General features: G+C 33.7%; 1 protein-coding gene across 3 annotated transcripts in view; it reads right to left on the reverse strand.

The window, feature by feature from the left end:
- Positions 1–3,848: 3,848 nt before the first annotated feature.
- The window catches only part of ITGA6 (integrin subunit alpha 6), a 102,898-nt gene continuing 85,543 nt past the window's right edge, over positions 3,849–21,203 (reverse strand). For 2 of the 3 annotated variants that reach the window (XM_051991054.1, XM_051991056.1), the window contains 14 exons: positions 20,326–20,486; positions 19,976–20,119; positions 18,093–18,208; positions 17,786–17,975; positions 17,589–17,672; positions 17,396–17,475; positions 17,167–17,244; positions 16,976–17,078; positions 15,593–15,766; positions 14,244–14,345; positions 14,049–14,159; positions 13,851–13,949; positions 10,051–10,176; positions 3,849–4,545 (listed from right to left, as the gene is read on the reverse strand). In XM_051991054.1, coding sequence (XP_051847014.1) covers positions 4,384–4,545; positions 10,051–10,176; positions 13,851–13,949; positions 14,049–14,159; positions 14,244–14,345; positions 15,593–15,766; positions 16,976–17,078; positions 17,167–17,244; positions 17,396–17,475; positions 17,589–17,672; positions 17,786–17,975; positions 18,093–18,208; positions 19,976–20,119; positions 20,326–20,486 — 1,730 coding nt within the window. In that variant the 3' untranslated portion in view covers positions 3,849–4,383. Of the gene's footprint in view, positions 4,546–6,935; positions 7,066–10,050; positions 10,177–13,850; positions 13,950–14,048; positions 14,160–14,243; positions 14,346–15,592; positions 15,767–16,975; positions 17,079–17,166; positions 17,245–17,395; positions 17,476–17,588; positions 17,673–17,785; positions 17,976–18,092; positions 18,209–19,975; positions 20,120–20,325; positions 20,487–21,203 lie in introns of all 3 variants that reach the window. The other variant, XM_051991055.1, reaches the window with a different exon arrangement.

Consider the following 21,203-nt stretch of genomic DNA (forward strand, 5'->3'; position numbering starts at 1 on the left):
ATAGACCTACTAGCTATTACTTATTACTAAAGACTTGACAAACTATTCATTTCCTGCCCCTTTAACATTTGTAAAAGTCATTCCCTTTATCTATAAAACACTCCTTTATTATCTTTTCCTCTTGGACTATTTATCAATATTTTTTCAAGGCCTTACATCAGGTGAAACTTTCTTACTTCTCTCATCTATCTCTCCCTCCTCAAATATTCTCAGGACACTTTGATCATACTTGGCACAGTCCCTTGAACACGCTTTGTGATCTCTCCTTTACCACCTCTTCTACATTCCCTACTTTATAGTACACTTGTGGGAGTTGTATCTGTCCAGTAGCAAATTCACTGAGAGCAGGGGCTCTTCATTTTTGTCTTGCATATGGTTCATGTGTTTAATAAATGTTTGTTGACTTGAAATAAATCTTACCAGAGCAGTTTAATAAAGCTGCTAGAATGAAGATTAAATCAAAGTGATTATAGATTTGTCAAGGAGTAGATCTGAAGCCACAATTTCCTTTTGAGGCAAGTAAAAAGTTTAGGAAGGAGTAGAAATGTGTTTCTTTTAGTGCAGTATTGGTAGGAAGTCAATGGTGCTAAATACCCTTTCAGTGGCCTCATTGGAATGACCAATTCCTTTGAATGGGGGGGACCATTCCTCCTATCATTCTCATGTTGAGAATGATGATGATGTTTACTGTACATTTGTTTGAAATTCTACAACCTACAAAGTGCTTTTTAACACACATTATCTCATTAGATTATAATCTGACTTAATAGGACATTTTAAACAAATTTAAAGTAAATATTGTGATGACATTCTTGTTTATTTTGGGCTAAGGTTTTTTGTTTTTTCTAAAGTATCAAAGGCTCACAATACTAACCAAATACAGATTGGGTTTCTCAGCTACTCTGGTATTGACCAAGGAGTCTTAAAACTTTTTCCATTCTCAACTCCTTTTCACTGGAGAAATGTGACCTGAGGGATATAGATATATTAAAATGCATATACAGAACATTTACTGATAATAAATCATAGCTTTATAACCCCCACATTGACCCCATATGGATCACAACCCAGTTTAAGAAGCTGGGTACAGACCATTTCAATTTTTGGTGAATCTATGACCTCATGGATTTAGGTACTCCCTCCAGAAATGTAGAGAGCAACGTAAATTAATTTAGAATATGCATTATAACTATGATTTCATGAATTTTGACTGTATCTTTCTTTTTTTTTCCTTTTTTGTCTTTCAATTCATCTTTCAATGAATCTGTTGATGTATCCAGTGACAATGAGTGAGGTAAGTTAATTTTCTATCATTGTTCCCATTTTGGTTTGGTTATTCAGTTGTGTCTGACTCTTCATGACCCCATTTGGGACTGTCTTGCAAAGATAGTGGAGTGATTTGACATTTCCTTCTTCGGCTTATTTTACAAATGAGGAAACTGAGACAAACAGAGTTAAGTGACTTTGCTGGGATCACAAAGGTAGTAAGTGAATAATCCTAAATTTCAACTCAAGTCATCTTGACTCCAAACCCAGCGCTCTATTCTCTGCATCACCTAGTTGCCTCATCTTAAAGATGGACAAATTGGAACTCAGGTTAAATGACAATAATATAATAAGTAGCAGTAGAACCATAATCCAAGTGTTCTGACTATAAGTCCAGTCTTTTTTCTATTATACAACATGGCCCAGGCTTAGTATCTATTCTGCAGATTAAACTATGTCAACAGCCAAAAGAAAAATGTTTATTACTTGATCACTTCAAATAACCTCACTTTTTACATCTGGCAAAGACACTATATCATCATTGTCCAAATTAATCTGGACACAGAATCCTAGATCCAAAAATTGAATGGATCTTTGAGGCTTTCTAATTTAACATTCTCATATTATTATATACTTTAGACCTGGTAAATAATGTAAATTAGGGGAAAAAAAAATGAATTGTCTCCTTCATTACATAGCATAGACTTACATAAGAAAATAAATATGCTATTATAAATTTTTTAAAAGTTTTAAAAACTATTCATATTTTCTTATTACAGATTTTATATTGCCTTTTCTTTGGATATTTGTTTACTCATTTACATCAAACACTAATCAAAATCATATGACAACTTTGGGATGATTTTGTGCATTAAAATTAAATAACATACTATTTCATAAACCATAAAAATAGTTTCACAAAGAGAAAATCTGGCAATTAAGACTTTCTCACAAATATTTGCTGTGTTCCAATACCAAAGCTAGCCTCATGATAATGACTCAGCAATAAGTACTTTCATAAAAAAAATTTATTTCACACTTTTATACAAATATCCACAGGTACGTTCTCATCATGGAATGATTTCACAACGTTAGTTAGTATAAAAATTTATCAAATGCAAACAGACCAGTGACTTGACTTGAGATGACATTTTTAACAATTCTAAATTTAACACTGCAACAACATTGCTTTTTGTGTTGTTGAAAACTACACCAACTTCAGAACATTCATTTTTTATAACAAAGGCCTATGAACACTGCCAGCATAAGCAGCCTCTTAGCAGCTTATAAAGCCAGTACATTGGGATCTTGAGTTATCCAGGCAAGAAACTGAATTTTTAAACACTGATGCTACCTTGTTTTTGAAACTAAAATTGTAAACAAAATACAATTTGTGTAAATGTCTCTATGAATGAAGACTTTTGAAATACGTAAGAATTTTAAGGGCATATAATTCCTGAAAAGGAAAAAAAACCAGCCAAAACCAATGAAAGCACACATAATAGTATTTTGTATGTTATATTTTCTTATACTAGTTTCAAACTAATTAGCACCTTCCTGCTTTCCTTCCTCCCATAACTTAACTTTTTGGAACATGACAGTTAAGTAGCCTGTTTTATGATGCCCATTTCTATTCAAGATATAATCAATGTATATAGCACAGAAATTGCCTTATTATGTTAGCTGAATGTAATATGCATTTTAAAGGCATTGTAAAGTTCTTATTTTCATAGTCACGAAGTCATTCAAGGAACATAGGTTGAAAAAAAAATCAATGCATTCTTTTGATGGCTTTAATAGTAACAAAAAAATTAAAAGTCATGCTATCATGTTTGAAAAATAAAATCACTATTTTGACACCAGAGCATTCATTCAGTAGTCTCAAATTGGATCCGTTCAGATCCACCATATGCACCTAGCTTGTTTCCAAGTGCTATTAATAGAGAGCATCTGGAGGAGTGAAGGATAGGGACAAAGTCCTTTTCCTCCAAGACTTCCTTAAAGCATGTGTATAATGTTCTGAAAATAGTAGCTGGAGGGCAAACAAAACATCCCCATGCAAAAAAAAAAAAAAAAAATAGGACCCTGACTGTTCTTAGAGTTAATCCTATCTCTTAACCAAACCCAGATCTAGATGGAGTTTAGGAAGAATGAAGGTGGGAAGAGAGAATGGGGGAAGATGCTATAATATATAGTTAAGTTTTAAGTTATTAAAAAAATATCTCTGGCATATTTATAAAGAATTATTTTCTTTTTGCAGTGAAAGATTTAGGTCAAAACCACTAACCACTTATGTACTAATTCTGATCACCTAAACCAATCAAAGAAAGATAAATTGGATAGTCTTTGGCCTATGTGTTAGTCAAAGGCAAAATGATTTATGAGAAAAATAAATACCAGGGCTAAAATATATACAAAACAATGTAACTAATATTCAAGCCTATTTTGTGTGTGTGTGTGTGTGTGTGTGTGTGGTGTGTGTGTGTGTGTGTGTGTGTGTGTGTGTGTGTGTGTGTGTGTGTTAGTCAGAAGAAATGATAACCTGTATATTTTGGTGTGAATATATTCACACAAATCTGAGGTTAAAAACAAGATGGTGGGATGGCAGCATCACCTTCTATTGCACATTTACTTAAAGACAGTACTTTAGGTTAAATCGTTGTTGATTTAAAGTTCTCTGATTTTAGTGGAAGAAATATTTGGAAAGGCAATGCAAGAATTATGAAGCTTAGATATCAGCATGTGGATATCACCAAGTAGACATCAGCATGACTGATGATAGTGGCTTTCTTTCTAATATACTAATGAGAAGATTTCACATGAGGTACAACTCGGCATACCCTTTCTCATCAGAGGTCAGCCACACCAAAATAAAAGGCAATCTGGAAATTTAAATTAAGGCAGTTAAAAAAAATCAGTTCCATCTGTCTTAAATTTAGCTGTGCAAAATAAAAGCCTTGGGATATGTAACAATATCCACAGTTAAGAACTGTAGGTCCATACTGTCTGTAGTAAGTCTGAAACCAATCCTCAGTTACCGAAGGAACTTTTAAAATCCATTTAAATTTCTGAGTTGGAAAACAAGAGAATAGTCTGGAGAGTGTGCTGTTTTTTCCCCTAGGAGTAGCTTTCATCTTCATTCCATTTTGTGATCCACTGTTTTTTTTCCAGGCCATCATTATATTTCTCATCTTTGATCTGCCGTTCCTCTTTCCGGATTCTTACAGCATGGTATCGGGGAACACTGTCATCGTACCTGGAGCGCTTAAAGAATCCACACTAGAGAAGAGGCAGAAAAGGGGAACAAAAATATTCAATTATAAAATGCAAAACAAAATGTATTAAGTAGGAACAGCTAAGCTAATGCCCACATTTGAGAGAAGAGAAATAATTTTCCTTAAGAAAGAAACCCAATATGTCTTTAAAGAAAAATGGCTGAGGTTGAAGAAATGGAGAGTAATGGAGTGAGAAGAGAGTAAAGGATCTATGTAACTGGAGGCTGGGCAAGTACATTTTCACCTATTGACTTTACATTTAAAAAAAACTTTTAAACGTGAAACCCATCTCTATTCTAATAATTTAGAAGTCACTGGGAAAATGTTTCTACAATTGAACATATATAATTACATTATTTTATTTGGAATTATATTTTAAAAATCACACTAGAGGAATCATTTCAGCAAAAAGGGCATTTTGGAAATAGATTAAGAGCTAAATAAAGCCTGAAAAAAAAAAGAGAAAAAGTTTTCTTGCTAAAATAAATTGATGTTAAGTCACAAACATTTTGCAAAACAGTATTTGAATATACCAATGTGGTGGAACTGGCATATTTAAAAACTTTACTTATGCCACCTGTTTAAATCTTCATTGCTCATATCATATCTCCTGGGAGCTCTATATCATTTCAGTTGTATCGGACATGTTGACCTGTCTACAAGTTAATCTATTTTTCTTTACAAATAATGAAGTAACTATGTGCTAGCACTAAGCTAAATGATACACTGCCTAAACCTCTTATTTTGTTTGAGCTACTGTGGACCTCATAAGGCACTGGAATGGCTCCTCTTTTTTCTTTGAAAAAGCAATATGCCTTTTCCATTACAAGAGTTATGTGAATTAAGTACTTTAGCAGTCTCTATCCTGCTCTTTTGGAAGACTGTGCAATCTGAATGGAAAATTTCCGAGCTATTTCAGAATCAAGAACTGTTTGGAATGCAGTGTGGTAGTAAAGGAAGAGTCTTCAAATTTAAGAAATGCAGTGAGATGATGGATGAAGATATTTAAAATGAAAGATTAGACTGCTTATTATGCAATTACCTACAGGAGCAGAATGCATATGTCAAATGGTATTTCAGTATTATTAAAATACCATGGTAAAAAAATTGTATAAGTATTAATATGGCAATAGGGAAAAAAATAACATGAGAGCTTTCATCTCAAGACTACTTTGATGGTGACCACATTTTTTTTTTTCATGATTTATTATCCCAGATCAGATCACAGTAGTATCTACCTACCATAAAACACAGCTGTTACCCCATGTAAACAATGCAATAATTTAATGAACATTCAATGGCATGAAAGAAGTACCCATTGAAATCTGAGTGGGGTGCCAAACTGAGCCATAGAAAGGAACAGGAAATTGGCAAAGTGTCCTTTCCTTGTTTACCAAGATGTCACAAATAACTAACTAAATAAATAAATAAACAAGAGAAAGGAAAACACTCAACTATTCCCAAAGGGCCAAATAAGAAAAGTAAAAGGAAATCCAAAAACTTAAAAAAGGGAATATAGAAGTCAAAGCCCATTACAATAAACTTGATGGACTGTCTAAATTATTTTGTTGAATTGAAATTTCTTTGTATTTACTATTACACCAGTCATGGATACAGCTTGAAATCTTAATTAGAAAAATTCTGGTTATAATGTGCTGAAATGGTTTTTGGTCTTATCTTATGTTGCAGCAAAGGAAGGCTGTATCTCTTGATCTTAGCAGCACAACATTTCTGAACAACAACAAAATTATTTCAAACTGTCAATTCCCCCCTCCATTTAGTGTAAGTAGATTAAAATAATGATGGAAAAAAAAAAAGGTAAAATTAAAGTGATGAAAAACCCTTTTCATCAAGAGAAATAACATGTTTTCCGCATGCAACAAAGGTTAATGAAGCAGCCAACATCACCTCTAATTATAAGCAATTCCATAACTAACCAAAAAAAAAAAAAATCAGTAGCAATTCCTTATGTTTAAAATCTTCAATTTTGCTCATTATCCAGTAGTGAGTATATATCTGTGTGCATACATGTACATATACATATATACACATACATATGTAAGTAAGCTCTAAGTGCTTATAGAAATTTGGTATTTGTTTAAAAGAATATAAGAATACACATTTTTTGCTACTGTTTTAGGTTGTACTGGAATGGGTAGGAAGAAAGGAAATCACATTTGTAATTGAAGGTTTTTTTTTTTTTAAACTTTCTAAAAAACAAAAAGCATGTGAGCATTCAAATGCAAATAATGAAAATAAAAGCAAGCAAGCACATGAAGACACATGGAAACTCATCTGTTAATGAAATGAATGCAGCAAGCTCTTTCCCTTAACATTAGCCACCACAACCACAGCAGGTCCCACAGCTAGCAATGAAAAACATTGATCAATTACCAATTACAGAAGTAGCTCAATACTATGCATCAGAAGTAAGCCTCTCTTTATCAGATGGCTGAGCATGGATCTCAGCCTTGTGATATGTGGCATCATAATGATCTTTCTTATTTCTCTTGAAGAAACCACACTATAAGGAAGCAAGGCACTTAGTCAATTTCATAAGTTGATGTATAATAGCCAAACAAAAAAAAAAAACCTCAGAACTTGATCCATTACATTTATAACCTATTTACAAAAATACCAATTTTGGCCGCCAGGAGCAAGATAGCACTAAATATTTGGAATAACAGTCAACCTAGACCCTCCAGGACATATTGCCTCTTTTGCTGATTTTTCTTTTACTATCCCAACAACTAAGGAACCAATATGAGTAACATGTTAGAGGGGAATTGATTTCATTTATTCAGAAGAAAAGTGTCAAGGCATGCATTTTCCCCACATGGAAGGCTATGGCTTTGGTTTCATCTTGAAGGTGCTTTGTGCCCCTCTGCAGAAGGTCAAAAGGCTGACCTGTGCTGTTTGTTCAGACAGTAGTTAGGAAATGAATTCTCTGAAGTGAGACGTTGCACAAATACTAGGAAAAGAGCTTCTGAGAAGTATTTTTTTTTCTTTCTTTCACAATAAATTCTGCCGAACAAATACCATCTATTTGAAGCCTAGAGATTTGGGAAGCAAATTACAATACAAATCTGAAGACAGAACAGCGAAAGAATGATTGCTGTCATTTTCACAAATTCTGGATGAAGATGAAACCCTCAAATGGTAGAAACTTAAGTGAATTACATCAGGTCACTCTAAATGAGTATAAAAGCATTATCCCACTTTCTACTGTAATTTCCTTTGTACAACTGGAGACTTGGTCTATTTACTTATACTTGGTTCATAAGGCCTTGGAATTATACTCTGAAATGTATCTAGACCTGATAGGTCCATGACCTTTGGTGAATTCAACTTCTTATGCTGACAAAGATATACCTAGTTGATTTTGGGAAATGTTGTTTGTGAAACCACCTAGTGATCTCTCAATTAGTCATGCTAATCGTGGGGCAGTGTGACCTAAGACAGAAGAGTTAAAACTCTTGAGAGTGAAGCCCCAACCAGATTAAAATGTAACTGAGAAATGCTTAACAAAATAAATAAAAATGCAATGTAGAAAATGATGATTTATGATTTTCTAAGTAGTTAATATGCAGATCCAATCCTTTTCTATTTGAGTTTGACACCACTAGGTTAGATAGACTATCAATTATCACATATACTCTTTCTATGATCATGGACAAATCACTTAACCTTCTGATGTCCCAGAGAATTCTCTGATAACTATAAGTTAATATGAGTTGCATGTTCCCCACACCAAGAATTTACAGGTCTGGGTCCTACTAATGAAGGAAAATCAAGGCTTCAGTATTATGGGAGTAACCATAAAATAATGAGTCTTATCTATCTATCTATCTATCTATCTATCTATCTATCTATCTATCTATCTATCTATATATATATATTCTGGGAGCCAAATTACCTTATACAAAAACTTAAAAGAAAACAAGAGCTACAAAGTAGCACATCTAGGAGAGACCTTAAAGATTATCATATTTCAAGTAAGAAAACTGAGGCAAAACGACATTATATAATTTAGCCAAAGCAACACAGCTAGGTGATGGTTGTGCTAAGGCTTGAGACACCAATTTTTTAAATGAAAAGCTGTTAAACTATCTGGAAGGCTATCCTTAGAGGCACTCCCCTAAGACCAAAACACTTTTTTTCTTGACTTCACTTTTCTTGATTTTATTTTGGCACAGGCTGGTTAGAATACGTTCTAGAATATGAAAAATACAATTGCATAAAGCTGCTGCTTGCACAATAAAGGGTCCACATCAAGTTAAGAAAGATCAGATTCTAAGATTTGCTGTGAATCAAAAACTCTTGGGATTTTCTAATAACAAGAATTCCAAACATATTCTATGGGAGAAGTCTAAAGGATGACTTCACTTTGGTGGAAACAACTTAAGTCTGGCCGTGACTGGAGGAAGAATAATTATTATCTGTTATAACAGAAAGGGAAAATAGCATTCTGTGTAGCCCATTACAGGTTAAACTCTATTTGTGATTTATTGAAATTTATAATGAGGGCAGCTGGGTGGCACAGTGATTAGAGCACTGAAGTGAAAAAGAATGGAGCTCAAATTTGACCTTAGACACATACTAGCTGTGTGACCCTGGGTGAGTCAGTTAATCTTATTTGCCTCGGTTTCCTCATCCATAAAATGAGCTGAAGAAGAAAATGGTAATTTCCTTTAGAAATCTTTGCTAAAAAAAACCCCAAGGTATTATGAAGAATCGAACATGACTGAAAACAACTAAACAACAATAAAAAATCATAATGAGGTAAGAGAATTGTGCATTACCAGTAGTACTAAAAACCTGGACTGCAAAATAGTGTCTACAGGTTGTAACATCTAAAAACAATAGTATACATATAGGCAGAATCCTCATAAAGGATATATATAGGAAATAATGTACACATATAAATATAATCCTCATATAAAATATATGATTTGCATATATAACAAATTTTCATATAACACATATATAGGAACTCATATGATGACAAGTAAAAACCATGTGGATAATTGTTTTTTAAAGTGGTTTCAGAAGAGGGAGGGAGAAAGGTGTTTTTACAGTTAAAAAGAAATGAAAAGTTTCCATATGGGCTTCTTATTATGTTTAGAACAGAAAGCATTGATGGTACTTTTTTCACATTGATTCCAAGTTTTGTTCACATCATATGGTCATTTCACGTTGCAGGGGTTGGGGGGGAGAGGGGTGTCGAAGGAGCAGTACAGTTTGGGAGGGTAGGACACAGTTAAAACCTAGAAGACTTGATCCCAAATGACGAGTATGCCAGTCTCAAGCAACAAAAAAATGAATTTACTACTGCTAAAACATATTTAGTTATGTGTTCTATGGTTGTACATTAAGGTGGTTGAACTCTACACATCAAAACTTTCCATTATATCCAGATAATTATAATATGCTGGCCTCACTATTTTGAAAACCAACACTTTTTAAAACATGAAATAAAATGCACATAAAAATGCTATACAAAACCTACCTTCCATAGTAAAAATACTAATAGAGCAAGCATCAAAATTCCAGCAAGGATAGCCACAAGGATGATCCACCAAGGCACTCCAGAATACTGTGCAACTGTCTTTGAAGGAAATACTGTAACACGGACCTGTGAAGCAGAAGAAATCATATGAGGATCAGTGTACTCTATATGAATGAATGCAAAGTGTTAAGAACTTGAAAGAACAATTCTAGCTCAGATTTTGCCTTCAAAAATAGTTTTGACAAGGTTATCTATAAAGTATATTTAATTTTAAATGAACTTTTTTTTTCTTCTAAAACTGTATAATACATTTCACACTTGTTTCTGTCTCTGATCCTTTCTTCACTCCAGGCAGACTTAAAAGGACTATAAGCCTACAATGATAAATCTCCCGAATCCCCCCCCAATTAAAAGTTCAGTATAGGAAAGAACTGCTAAATTAGGTAGAAAGAATGTTTATGAACAATAAGCATCCAAAACATTTTAGAGGTGTCAGAGACTGTCACTAAGGCTGAAGGAGGGCAAGGAAGTCAGAAAGGGATGTGGACATGCATAAATATTTTTCTTTGGATGGAAGCAGTATGGCAGAGGGAATCAAGAAGATTTCTCTACGTTCAAGTGCACATATTGGCTGTGTGACTGAACATTTCATTTTACCTCTCAATGGTCCACAAAACTCTCTAAGAATTTAAGTTGTGATCTGTTGGAATCTTTACAAACTGTTAAATCATTAGAGTTGATAGAGACAATAATTATCTAATTTACCATGGTTCCGTATCATTGATCTGATCTTACAAGATGTTTTGGACCAGAACCTGAAACAAGGTACTAAGTAGAACTAATTGATACAATGCTTGTGTTCACACTTTTAGAGAGCTCATAAGCAAGAAGTATTTAAGTACTCATTGGAATTCACAAGTATGGGAGATTCACAAAGTAAACTTTGTAACTTTGTGAATTCACACCTCCCTTAATCCCTGCCTCCAGAAGGAGGAGTCAACCTTTGGAGATCATAGATAAAGAGGCTCTTAGCTTCCGGTTAGTGAGTTACTTCGGGTTAGAGAGAGTTACTTCAGAACACTGACTGGGGTCGGAGAGGAACACTCTGGGAGGAAGCCCACAAGCCTCTCTCCAAGGCAAGCCTCTCTCTCTCTCCATTTTCTACTTGGCTGGCTGGAGGCTGAAGAAAGCAGAGGCAGAAGCAAAGGACAATCTGCAAGAGCTCTTGGAACCAAGCAGAGAGATAGGCCTCAACTAACCGGGCTATTATGGAAGGAGAAAATAAACATTTGCATTTTTACCAGCTGGCTGCATTCTGGGTGATTATTACTCTTAACCAAAAGTAAGGCTGCCTCCAGAAAAACCTCCCCAAGAAACTCACTCCCAGAGAGAGCGATTATTATTTTAAAGAAGAAAAACACCACAGTGATCTGCCCTGGTCAAAAAAGTTCCTCCCCAGGAAATCTCAGATCTGGTCAAGAAAATTGGCCTGTACTCTTCCTTTGCTTATTCAATACTGCTCCCTATACCAGCAAAATCTTTGCCTGGTAAATTCCTGACCATCCTTTAAAACCCAAATAGAATATTATCTCATCCATGAACCCCCTTCTCCCACCAATTGGAATAACCTTCTCTTTTATGCTTTACATGACATTTTGATACCTTTTCTAAGGTATTTGTGCATCATTGGGTAGGTTTATATTCTTCTCTAACGGCGCATACACAGTAAATTTTAAATGAATGTTTATTGAACTGAATTACCTTGAAAACTTTTCACATTTGGACAATTTTCTTGAGCAGATCTGAGATTTTCTCAGTGCTGGGAGTTAGAAGTTACAAAGAGACTTTTAGCTCAAGACAAGGAAGAATTTCATATTAATTAAAGCTTTTCAATAATGGAATAGGATTTCTTGTGAGAACGTAAGCTTCCCAATCACTTAGAGGCATTCAAATTCAATTTTTTACAGCAAACACATTGTTCCAGTTGCACATGAATCAACTGTTTTGTGAAGCCATGATGCTTTTGCATTTATTGTAAATTGATCATGAAAAAGTATTCTATACAGCAAAATGTAGCTCTTAAGACTCTTTTCCAAAGTTTCTATTATGCAAGACTTTCCTGACAGATGGAATTACAATTAAAATTTTAATCAAAGATTCTTTGAGTCAATATTGAGACATACAATACTGAGACAAAAAGAGAGAGAGATGCTTGCCAAAGGTTGGCCACAGTTTGGGGTAATGTTCTATGTGGAATCAAATTGGAAGAGGGATTATCTACAGATAATTGAGTTTCTCTCAATGTTAATGTTTAAAACTGTGCTGTTTGTAGTAATCTCTCAAATGTTCTAGGTCCTCTTCAATGAAATACTTGACTTCTCAAAAGAGAACATTCAAAAATCACACAGGTAAAGCCAAATAAATGAAGAATAAATATGTTTACTATCCAGATTAGAATACACAATTGCTTTGGTAGCCCACTGAATTAGTAAATCAGTGCAAGTACCTTAAACAAATATAGCAGACAGATAAGGAGAAGAGTCTAAAATTGAATAGTTGTAGGGCAGAAGACTATATACATCATTTGAGAAATTGTGCAGACCTATGAATGAACTCAAAATGCTCCCTTTGATTATCAATATGGCAAAAGAAAGATATATGATGATTCTAAGTGTTACAGATATTAAGGTATACTATTAAACTATACTAAACCTAGTATAGTTTATTTTTAGTTATTAGAATAATAATATAGTAGTATTTTATTATAGTATATATATTATACTATAATAGTACTATGTAGTATATAGTATAGAATAATCAGTTATACTAAGAGATTAAGATATTAAATTATAGAGTACAACAACAACTTTTAGTCAAGATCAAAAGCTGGGATTATTTTGGCTTCAAAGAGGTCTAGGAGCAGCTAGATGGTGCAGTGGATAGAGCACCAGCCCTGAACTCAGGAGGACCTGAGTTCAAAACTGCTTTCAGACACTTAACACTTCCTGGCTGTGTGACCCTGGGCAAGTCAGTTAATTTCAATTGCCTCAGCACCAAAAAGAGAGAGAGAGGTCATTAAATACATGTTCAACTGGAAAAGGAATTAAACCAGTTATGAATAAATTAGAAAGATTAACAGAAGGGCAGTTTATTAAATCTGTATCATAAAAACATTAAAAGACCCAGAGAAGGCCTCTAGAGATTGAGTAGATTTGAAGATTTTTGGAGGTTCTATAAAAGAAAATGGACAGGAATCACATAAGATGAGAAAGAAAAGATGTTCTTTACAAAATTTACTAATGGAGGCAATACCCAATTTATGAAATTATGCATGTCATTTTCAAAAAAATGAGAGGAGTGCCTAGATTAGGAGTATGTAACCTGAGGTCTATGGACTTGGTACAATAATTTTTCAATATAATTAGTTTCTTTGTAATTTCTATAATTCTGAGTTTGATGCATTTAAAATTTTTATTATGAGAAGGGGTCCATGGCCCCCCAAAAAGTTAAGATTGTTTCATCTAGAAAGTCTTTTCAATTCCTCCAAACTAAAATTAAATTATTCTATAACTCATTTTACAACTATTTTTGATAACTTAATATATGCAAGATTAGATGATTTCTAGGTTTCATTCTGACCCCACGATTTTATCAAAATACAAATAAGGGAGTGGGTAGATGTTTAAGAAGGAATGGAAAAATGATGAGGTAAAAGAGTACAAACAAAAAACACTGACAACTTCAGTTTTGCCAAGTAACCAAGAAAAAAAAAAGATCAAAATGATTCCCAAACTACTCACTTGAGTGCCTGCATTTGGAACCTTAATATTCTCTGCAGCAGCAGTAACATTAATGGAAGCCTGAAGAAGAATATCTAAGTAGTTCAGCTTGGAATATTCCTGTTTTAGGAAAAAGACAGTATATGTGTCAAAGAAACAATCAATCTCTATGAGACAGCAAATATCTCTCTAAACAAGTGTCCCAGAATGAAGTCATACCTCTAGGAATGTACCATTCCACAGCCTTGACCGTAATATAACAGAAGCTTTGCTGTCCAAACCATGTAGAGGACATATTATGTTCACACAGTTAACATTTGTGCTACAGTTCTAGAAAGAAATTAAAATTAAAAAGGTGAAATGTTTGTACCAAAGAATGCTAATAATCTGCCAAATCTCCTGAAGAATGCTTACTAGTGTCTGATATTTTCTTTCTGCAAATAAAGAAAATTTTCTTCCATCATCTGTCTGTTTCTCTGCAATTTCTCTTTTCTTTCTTGAGTTGTGAGGAGATTCCTAAAGGAAAAAGAGAAGAAATATCACCAAGAAAATCTCAAGTAGTCAAGTGGTTCTGCCTTTACTCCACCTCCCCCACTCCCATACAATCTGGACTTTTTACTTATTATCCCTTTCAAAGATGGATTTGAAGTAATCCACATTTTTATAATAGTCACATATAAGATTCTTTCTCCTCCTTAAGGGACTAAAACATAAGTAACAATTTATGTACAAAATCAGCAAAAAGTTTTCATCATTTAAACTTTTTGATATATGAAGATTTTAATACTAGGCAGATCATCCTTGGCCTACATAAATACATGCTGAAGGAGAGAACAAGCTCTCCAAAGAATTAGCTAAGACTTAAATAACCTCTGTCACCATAAAATGCTGTAGGCAATTCTCAGGGGGAAAAATTTATTCTACTAATGTAGTGCCCAGAGGCACTGAGATGTTCCGGGTTACATAGAGTACATTTCAAAGGCGAGCATTAGAATCCAGGTGTTCTAGACAATAAGGCCACTTATCTATCACACTATGCTACCTTCTCACAGGTCCTGAACAACAATGAAAAGTTCTTACACCTTTGTTTTATTCTAAAGTCCATTTTTAATGGTCAACAAATGTCCTACAAAATATCTCTGGCTGATACAGTTAAGGCAAAGCAGAACTGAAATCACCTGTCCAAGTCTCTAGTATAACTAAAGGATTATTTACTATAATTACTGACATTCCTATAACACATTTAAGATCACATTTTAGTACATTATCTCTTTTGATCTTCATAACAAGCCTGTAAAGATTAACAATAATATTATCCCATGTACAGATGAAGAAACTGAGGTTTGAGAAGATAAGTGTCATGCTCCTGGTTACATGGCCAATTAGAATTTAGTGCCCTTCTCACTATAAGACCAGCATTATTTTTATTGTATCATAAATACCACACCAACCATTGTATTATCCCTCCCAACTCATCTCAGCTCTCAATGATCTGAGCTTATTATTGGCCATTAAATTTCAGAAATTTCATTTCCTGAAATGAGTAAAGGCAGTTCTAGCTTTTGAAAGGAAGGTATTTAATCTGAAAATTTCTCACTCTTCCAACTAAAGGGAAAAATATGAGGGAGGAAGAAAGGCAAGATTACTATTCTGTTGATTTCCTCAGGACAGTTTAGTGAATGCATCAAAAGCAGTCCCCTCCCATTCCCTTGACATAATTACATTAGGTATGTTATAAACTGAAAATAAACTTATTAATATACCTTTAGTCCCAGAGAGTTAATTTCATCTTGTGGCTCACAGTTTATTTGTTCCAGTCCTTTGGATTCTATTTTCATCAAATAAAGCAGCCATTTGCCATTGCTAATTTCTTTGGGCCACTGAATGTTTAGAGATGCTGTGCCAAGATTTTTAAGAGGTTTACCTAAATTAATTACCTGTTGGGAAATAAAAATGCATATGTTATCTCAAAGTAAATTCTCTTAATGCAAATTTATAGCAACAGTTACCACTCATAAGCAGTTGGAAAAATGTGAAGAATATTTGATGCAAAAACTGAATGAGAGCAGAGAGATGATAGCACAAATTCCAGGGCCAAAGCACATTAGTCTTCTGATCCGGTTCTATATAATGGCATCAACCATTAACTTCAAATGTAAATTGGAATCTTCTTGTGTTGCTATCATAGATCAGAAATGACACCTCTATAACATGACAAGGCATGTCATAGTGGTTTTTACTATATGTAATTGCTATATTTCTGAGCTCAGCATTTTTAGTCACAGGAAAGGGAAATCTATGTATGATTGTACAGCAAGATTCAATGTCATATGGAAAGTCAAACAGATAATCAGACAATTTAATCATTTGCTGTGTAATTAGCCCCCAGGGAACTTTTCATCACTTCATTGTTCTTATTCAATATACCCCCAAACCTCCTTTCCCACTATGGTCAGTGTATTTTACAAAATATAAGCCAAGTTTCATATTCTTTAAATAAAACAAAAATACAAAAGTAAAATCTGTTGAGAGAAACAGATATTACCTTCCAAAACTAAATTTATATACATACACACATACATACATCTGTATTTACATTTTCATTAGTACAAATAATAATTGCCAAGCTGCCTCAATTTTTCAATATAAAATGAGGTAAAGAAGGAAATGGCAAACCACTTCAGTATCTTTGCCAAGAAAACCCCAAATGAGGTTAAGAAGTGTTAAGACACACAACTGAAACACTGAACAACAAATTTATATAGTGCCAACAGAGCATCAAATACTGTGCTAAGTGCTTTATAAATATTATCTCATTTGATCCTTATATCTACTCTGGTAGGTGTGCTATTATTATGCCCATTTTGCATTTGAGGAAACTGAGGCAAACAGAGAATATGAAATGTTAGAGGCTAGATTTGAACACAGGTTTTTCCTAAGTCCAGTTCCAGCATTGCACTCCCCTGGCTGTGTAAAATATGTGACAAGTTCAATGTAAAGTAACGATGGAAAGATCAACCTATGGGACTCCTCAAATTCCAGAATAAGAAGACTGGAGTTGATTTGGTAGAAATAGGAAGATTAGTAAGAAAAAATGAATTTATTTATATGAACACCATATCTTATGTACATCTGCTTTAACTCACCCTGAATTCATATTCTATTAAGTTTCCAATATCATCTTCAGATTTCATAGCTCGCTCACCAACAACAGTACCTCCAAAGTACACCTGGGAAGGTTTAGCAACTCTGTTAAATTAAAAAACACTAGGTTTCAGTAAAGATTGTAAATGGTTCTTTCAAACATTGATTTGTTATGCTAAATACAAACACTTACCCAGAGACCGACAAAAGCAGTTCAATAACCACTTTAGCTTTAGCTGTAATTGAAGCCAAATTATCTTGATTGCTTGTTCTGAAGTGAAAAGGAAACAATGAGGTTTTATTTTAACAGTTTTTTCATTATAATTACATTTCTTTCATGAGTCAGATCAGAGGCAATTCATAGAAGCCTACACATTCATGGTACAAGACTAAATGAAGAGACTGAGGAAAAAAACTCTTACGTTTCCAACTTCAAATTCACATCCAGGTCTGTGGTATCAAAGGTAACTTCTGTGGTACTTAAAATCAAATAAAAAGTAACCTAAAAAAGAGAAACATACATGTATTCCAATTAACATGAATGCACTCTATCTAAATCTTAAAGGCATTTTAAAATAATAAAATGAAAAAAAAAAAAAAAAAACTAGCACCCACACTGGAATTTCTCTTAAAGGGATTTCCAAGTTCACAGTCTACTTGGGAACCATTTACATTAGCTGCACAACTCAACTGTTTTTCCTATGAAAGTAAAAAAAAAAGTTAGATTAAAATATCAAGTGTAAGATTTATGCATGCATATGAGATACACACAACCAATTTTCTTCCTCCCTTTTTGCCCTTAAGACACTCACAGGATAAGCCCTCAGCTCTCTGTATGCAGAGTAAGTTAAGGTATCAGGAAAAGTTGCAATGAGTTTGGCTTCATGAGCATCATCCCCATCTTTTGTAGGGTCCCTGGGATTTGATGGACTATTTGTCACTGTTATCTCTAAAGCAATATCCTTCTGATCTTTGAGAACAAGCTCTGGAATGCCATTGTGACTATAAAAAGAGAGAGAGACAACAGTATCATTCTCAAGACACTCGAGAATCTTTCTCATCAAACAGTCCTTGTCAAATGATAACCGTTTATGCTAATGCTACAAAAATTATTCTTACATTGGTAAATAAGAAAATTTGTCTTGGTTGCCATCTCGTGTACAAAATCTGTACTCTAATTTCAGATTGCTATTACAGATGTTGTCATCTCCACATCCCTCTTTTAAGAACTGGACCTGGAAAAAAAAAAAAAACCAGAAGTGAGTGTAAGTTAACATCATTCAGAAAAACACTGACAGAAGGCTAAGTAAATGAATGGCTTCTTCCATAATGTCCACATTTTGGTATGATAACTGTTCCCTCTGAAGAGACCATAGGCATTCAAGTCTTTTGTAACATATCCAATTTCCACTTGGATCTGAAAGGAAATACTAAATAGCATTTTACTAACTTTTCCCCCAATTGCATAAGAAAAAAAAATCATGGCTAAAGTTGTCTGATGGTGTAAAGAATACAGTACTGGGCTTGGAGCCAAAAAGAATCATCTTCCAGAATTCAAATCTGGCCTCAGGAACTTACTAGCTGTGTGACCCTGGACAAACTCATTTCACTCTGTTTGCCTCAGTTTTCTCATATATAAAATGAGCTGGAAAAGGAAATGGCAAATCATTCTCCAATGTCTATGCTGAGAAAAGCCAAAATAGGGTCAGAAAAGTAGGACATAACTGAACAACAAAAAAAGTTTTCTTCCTCCTTGTTTCATCATTCTACACTGAAGGCAGAATGTCCTAGGAAGTGATTATAAAGATGACAAAAATATCCACTTCAATAACAATCCAAAGAGTTTATGAGGCAGTGTTATATACTATGGCATTTTATAAAATTTAGATTTAACTGGTCTCTGATTTCAAAAGACCTTATATCTTTACTATTTATTCTGAAAGACTGTCCTCTAATAATCCACTAAGACCAGCATAGATCACAGGGAACTTTGTACAGTATTAACCTTAGCTGACCCACTGATAGCAAAAGGGGAACATAGTCATAGAGAAGTGAAATCTTTTCCTCTCTAAATCTGTTCACTATCTATTCCTAACCCTTCCCCGCTCCTATTCCAAACCCAGTACAAATCTTATAACAATTCAGACTGTAACTTTCTCCAATTTTAACATAGCATAACTGAGTTGTCCATTTCATCTTGCTGATCATAGGTTTCCTTTCTGACTAAGACTTGCCCCTTGTTTTTAAGAATCAGACCAACCAAAATCAGTTTCATGACTTAAAAGGTAGAAAAGGTCTTTGGTATGAGAACATTGTGATTGGAGAAATATATGATATATTGAATAGAAATACTAAAATCAGCTGGTTATAATAAGAAAAAATCGTAATAGAAAAAATTTTCAGCCTATAAACTACTTCCCAATTTGGAGGGGAGGAGGAAAGAAATTTTCATTTCAATGATTTCAAACAAGAATATACACATGGAGATATATCAGGTGTTTACATATATATATGAATATATACATACATTCATATGTATGTATGGACACGTTAATGTACATAGCATGTTTATACCTATATATATATGATCCCTGTTAGTCTCTAGATTAGTAGAGATCAGAGCAAATAGTAAACATGTCACCTGTTAGATTAAAGGTATATATGTAACATGAACATATATTAAAATATACATTCATATAGCTTGTATGAAAGATCAGTGAGATGGTGATTTTTCTAAATTATTAAGAAATATTGGCAATTATTTGCACTTTATAAACAGAGATTATTTTTCCTATCATTATTTCCTTAGATTATAATTGGATAAATTGAATATATAATGTATATTGAACAAGTAATACATGTCTATGTTACAAGTTTATATAAGGAACAGACACTCACTCAATCTAAGCACATGTTCTAAGTATCCTCTCAGGAAGACATTTTTACTAGATTGTTTAACACTGCAAGAAAAAAAGGCATTATGTGAAGGCAGGCAACCTCACCTCTGAGGTCACTGTTTTGGGTTCATTTGAATTCAGAATGGGAAGAAGTTCTGGAAGTGAATTCACTCGCCTCCGTGAATTTGGTTCTTTAATTTCCACTGATGCTGTTATGGGAATGGGACGTAGTTTATCTCTGATGTTGTCCTGGAAAATATAACCACCTAATAAGGATACTTACTATATAGCAACAGTAACATTTTGATACACTTCTGAGAAATATTTTACTTTGAATTTAAACATACTACTTTAAAAAATCTGTATATACCACTATAAAACCCCTCTTAAATTAAATAAAAATAATACTCATGTAATGTCTGAACCCTTCCCTCTGTAATATCTTAATTCCCTACCTGTAGCCAAAGTACTCTTTCCATGCACATTTTTTGTTTCTGCCCTTTCAGAGTCAGTTCATGGGAAGACTTGGGTTCAGAAGCTTGATTTGGAAAATGAACTCTTGATGATAAGCCGGATTTCCTTCTCTGACTTTCAGCTTCAAGTGTGCCCACAATTGCTAAATAAAAATCAAGTAAACAGATACTATGAAACATGGTTTTAGTGACAAAGTATATTCCTTTCAGGAGTGTATTTTGAATTCTTTTAAAATCCTCTTTTTGAACTTTAGTGGAAAAACATTTTTGCTCCATTTGCCAAGATGAAAATCTTGTAGCTTATCCTACCACTCAATGTGGAAACATGATTTTCCCTTCTGTTCATATTTCTTATTTATAATTTATTTATGCATTCAAAATCCAATGATTTATAAATTAGTTTCAACTCAAGCCACCTGAGGGCGCCCAAGAACAATCCAAAATTCCACAGCACTGTATTTTCTGTTAGTTTTGGGATAACCTTATTATACAAATCATAGAATTCTAGGGCTAAATAGGATTGTTAAAGTTCTCTTCAAAAAAAAAAAAAAAGAAAGAAAGAAAGAAAAGAAATATCCCAGCAGGCAGGCAAATATCTAAAGCTATAAAGTAGGTACTTGTCTTTAAAAAATTCAAAACAAAACAAAACAAAACTACTACAATGACTGAAAATCTATGAAGCCTGTTCTGTGATGCAGGCTACATTTTCTTACAAAGACTCATTAGGTATAAAGTCGTATTTTGATGATGAAACTGCCTTCTAAAAAGAATTAAAAGTTGGCTGCTATGTCATCCTTTTGTCAATGAAACCTTCATATAACAATGAAAAGTCACTATTGCCAGGTTTCCTATGTATAGTA

Source organism: Antechinus flavipes, chromosome 3 (genome assembly GCF_016432865.1).
Source record: "Antechinus flavipes isolate AdamAnt ecotype Samford, QLD, Australia chromosome 3, AdamAnt_v2, whole genome shotgun sequence".
NCBI classification, from domain to species: Eukaryota; Metazoa; Chordata; class Mammalia; order Dasyuromorphia; family Dasyuridae; genus Antechinus; species Antechinus flavipes.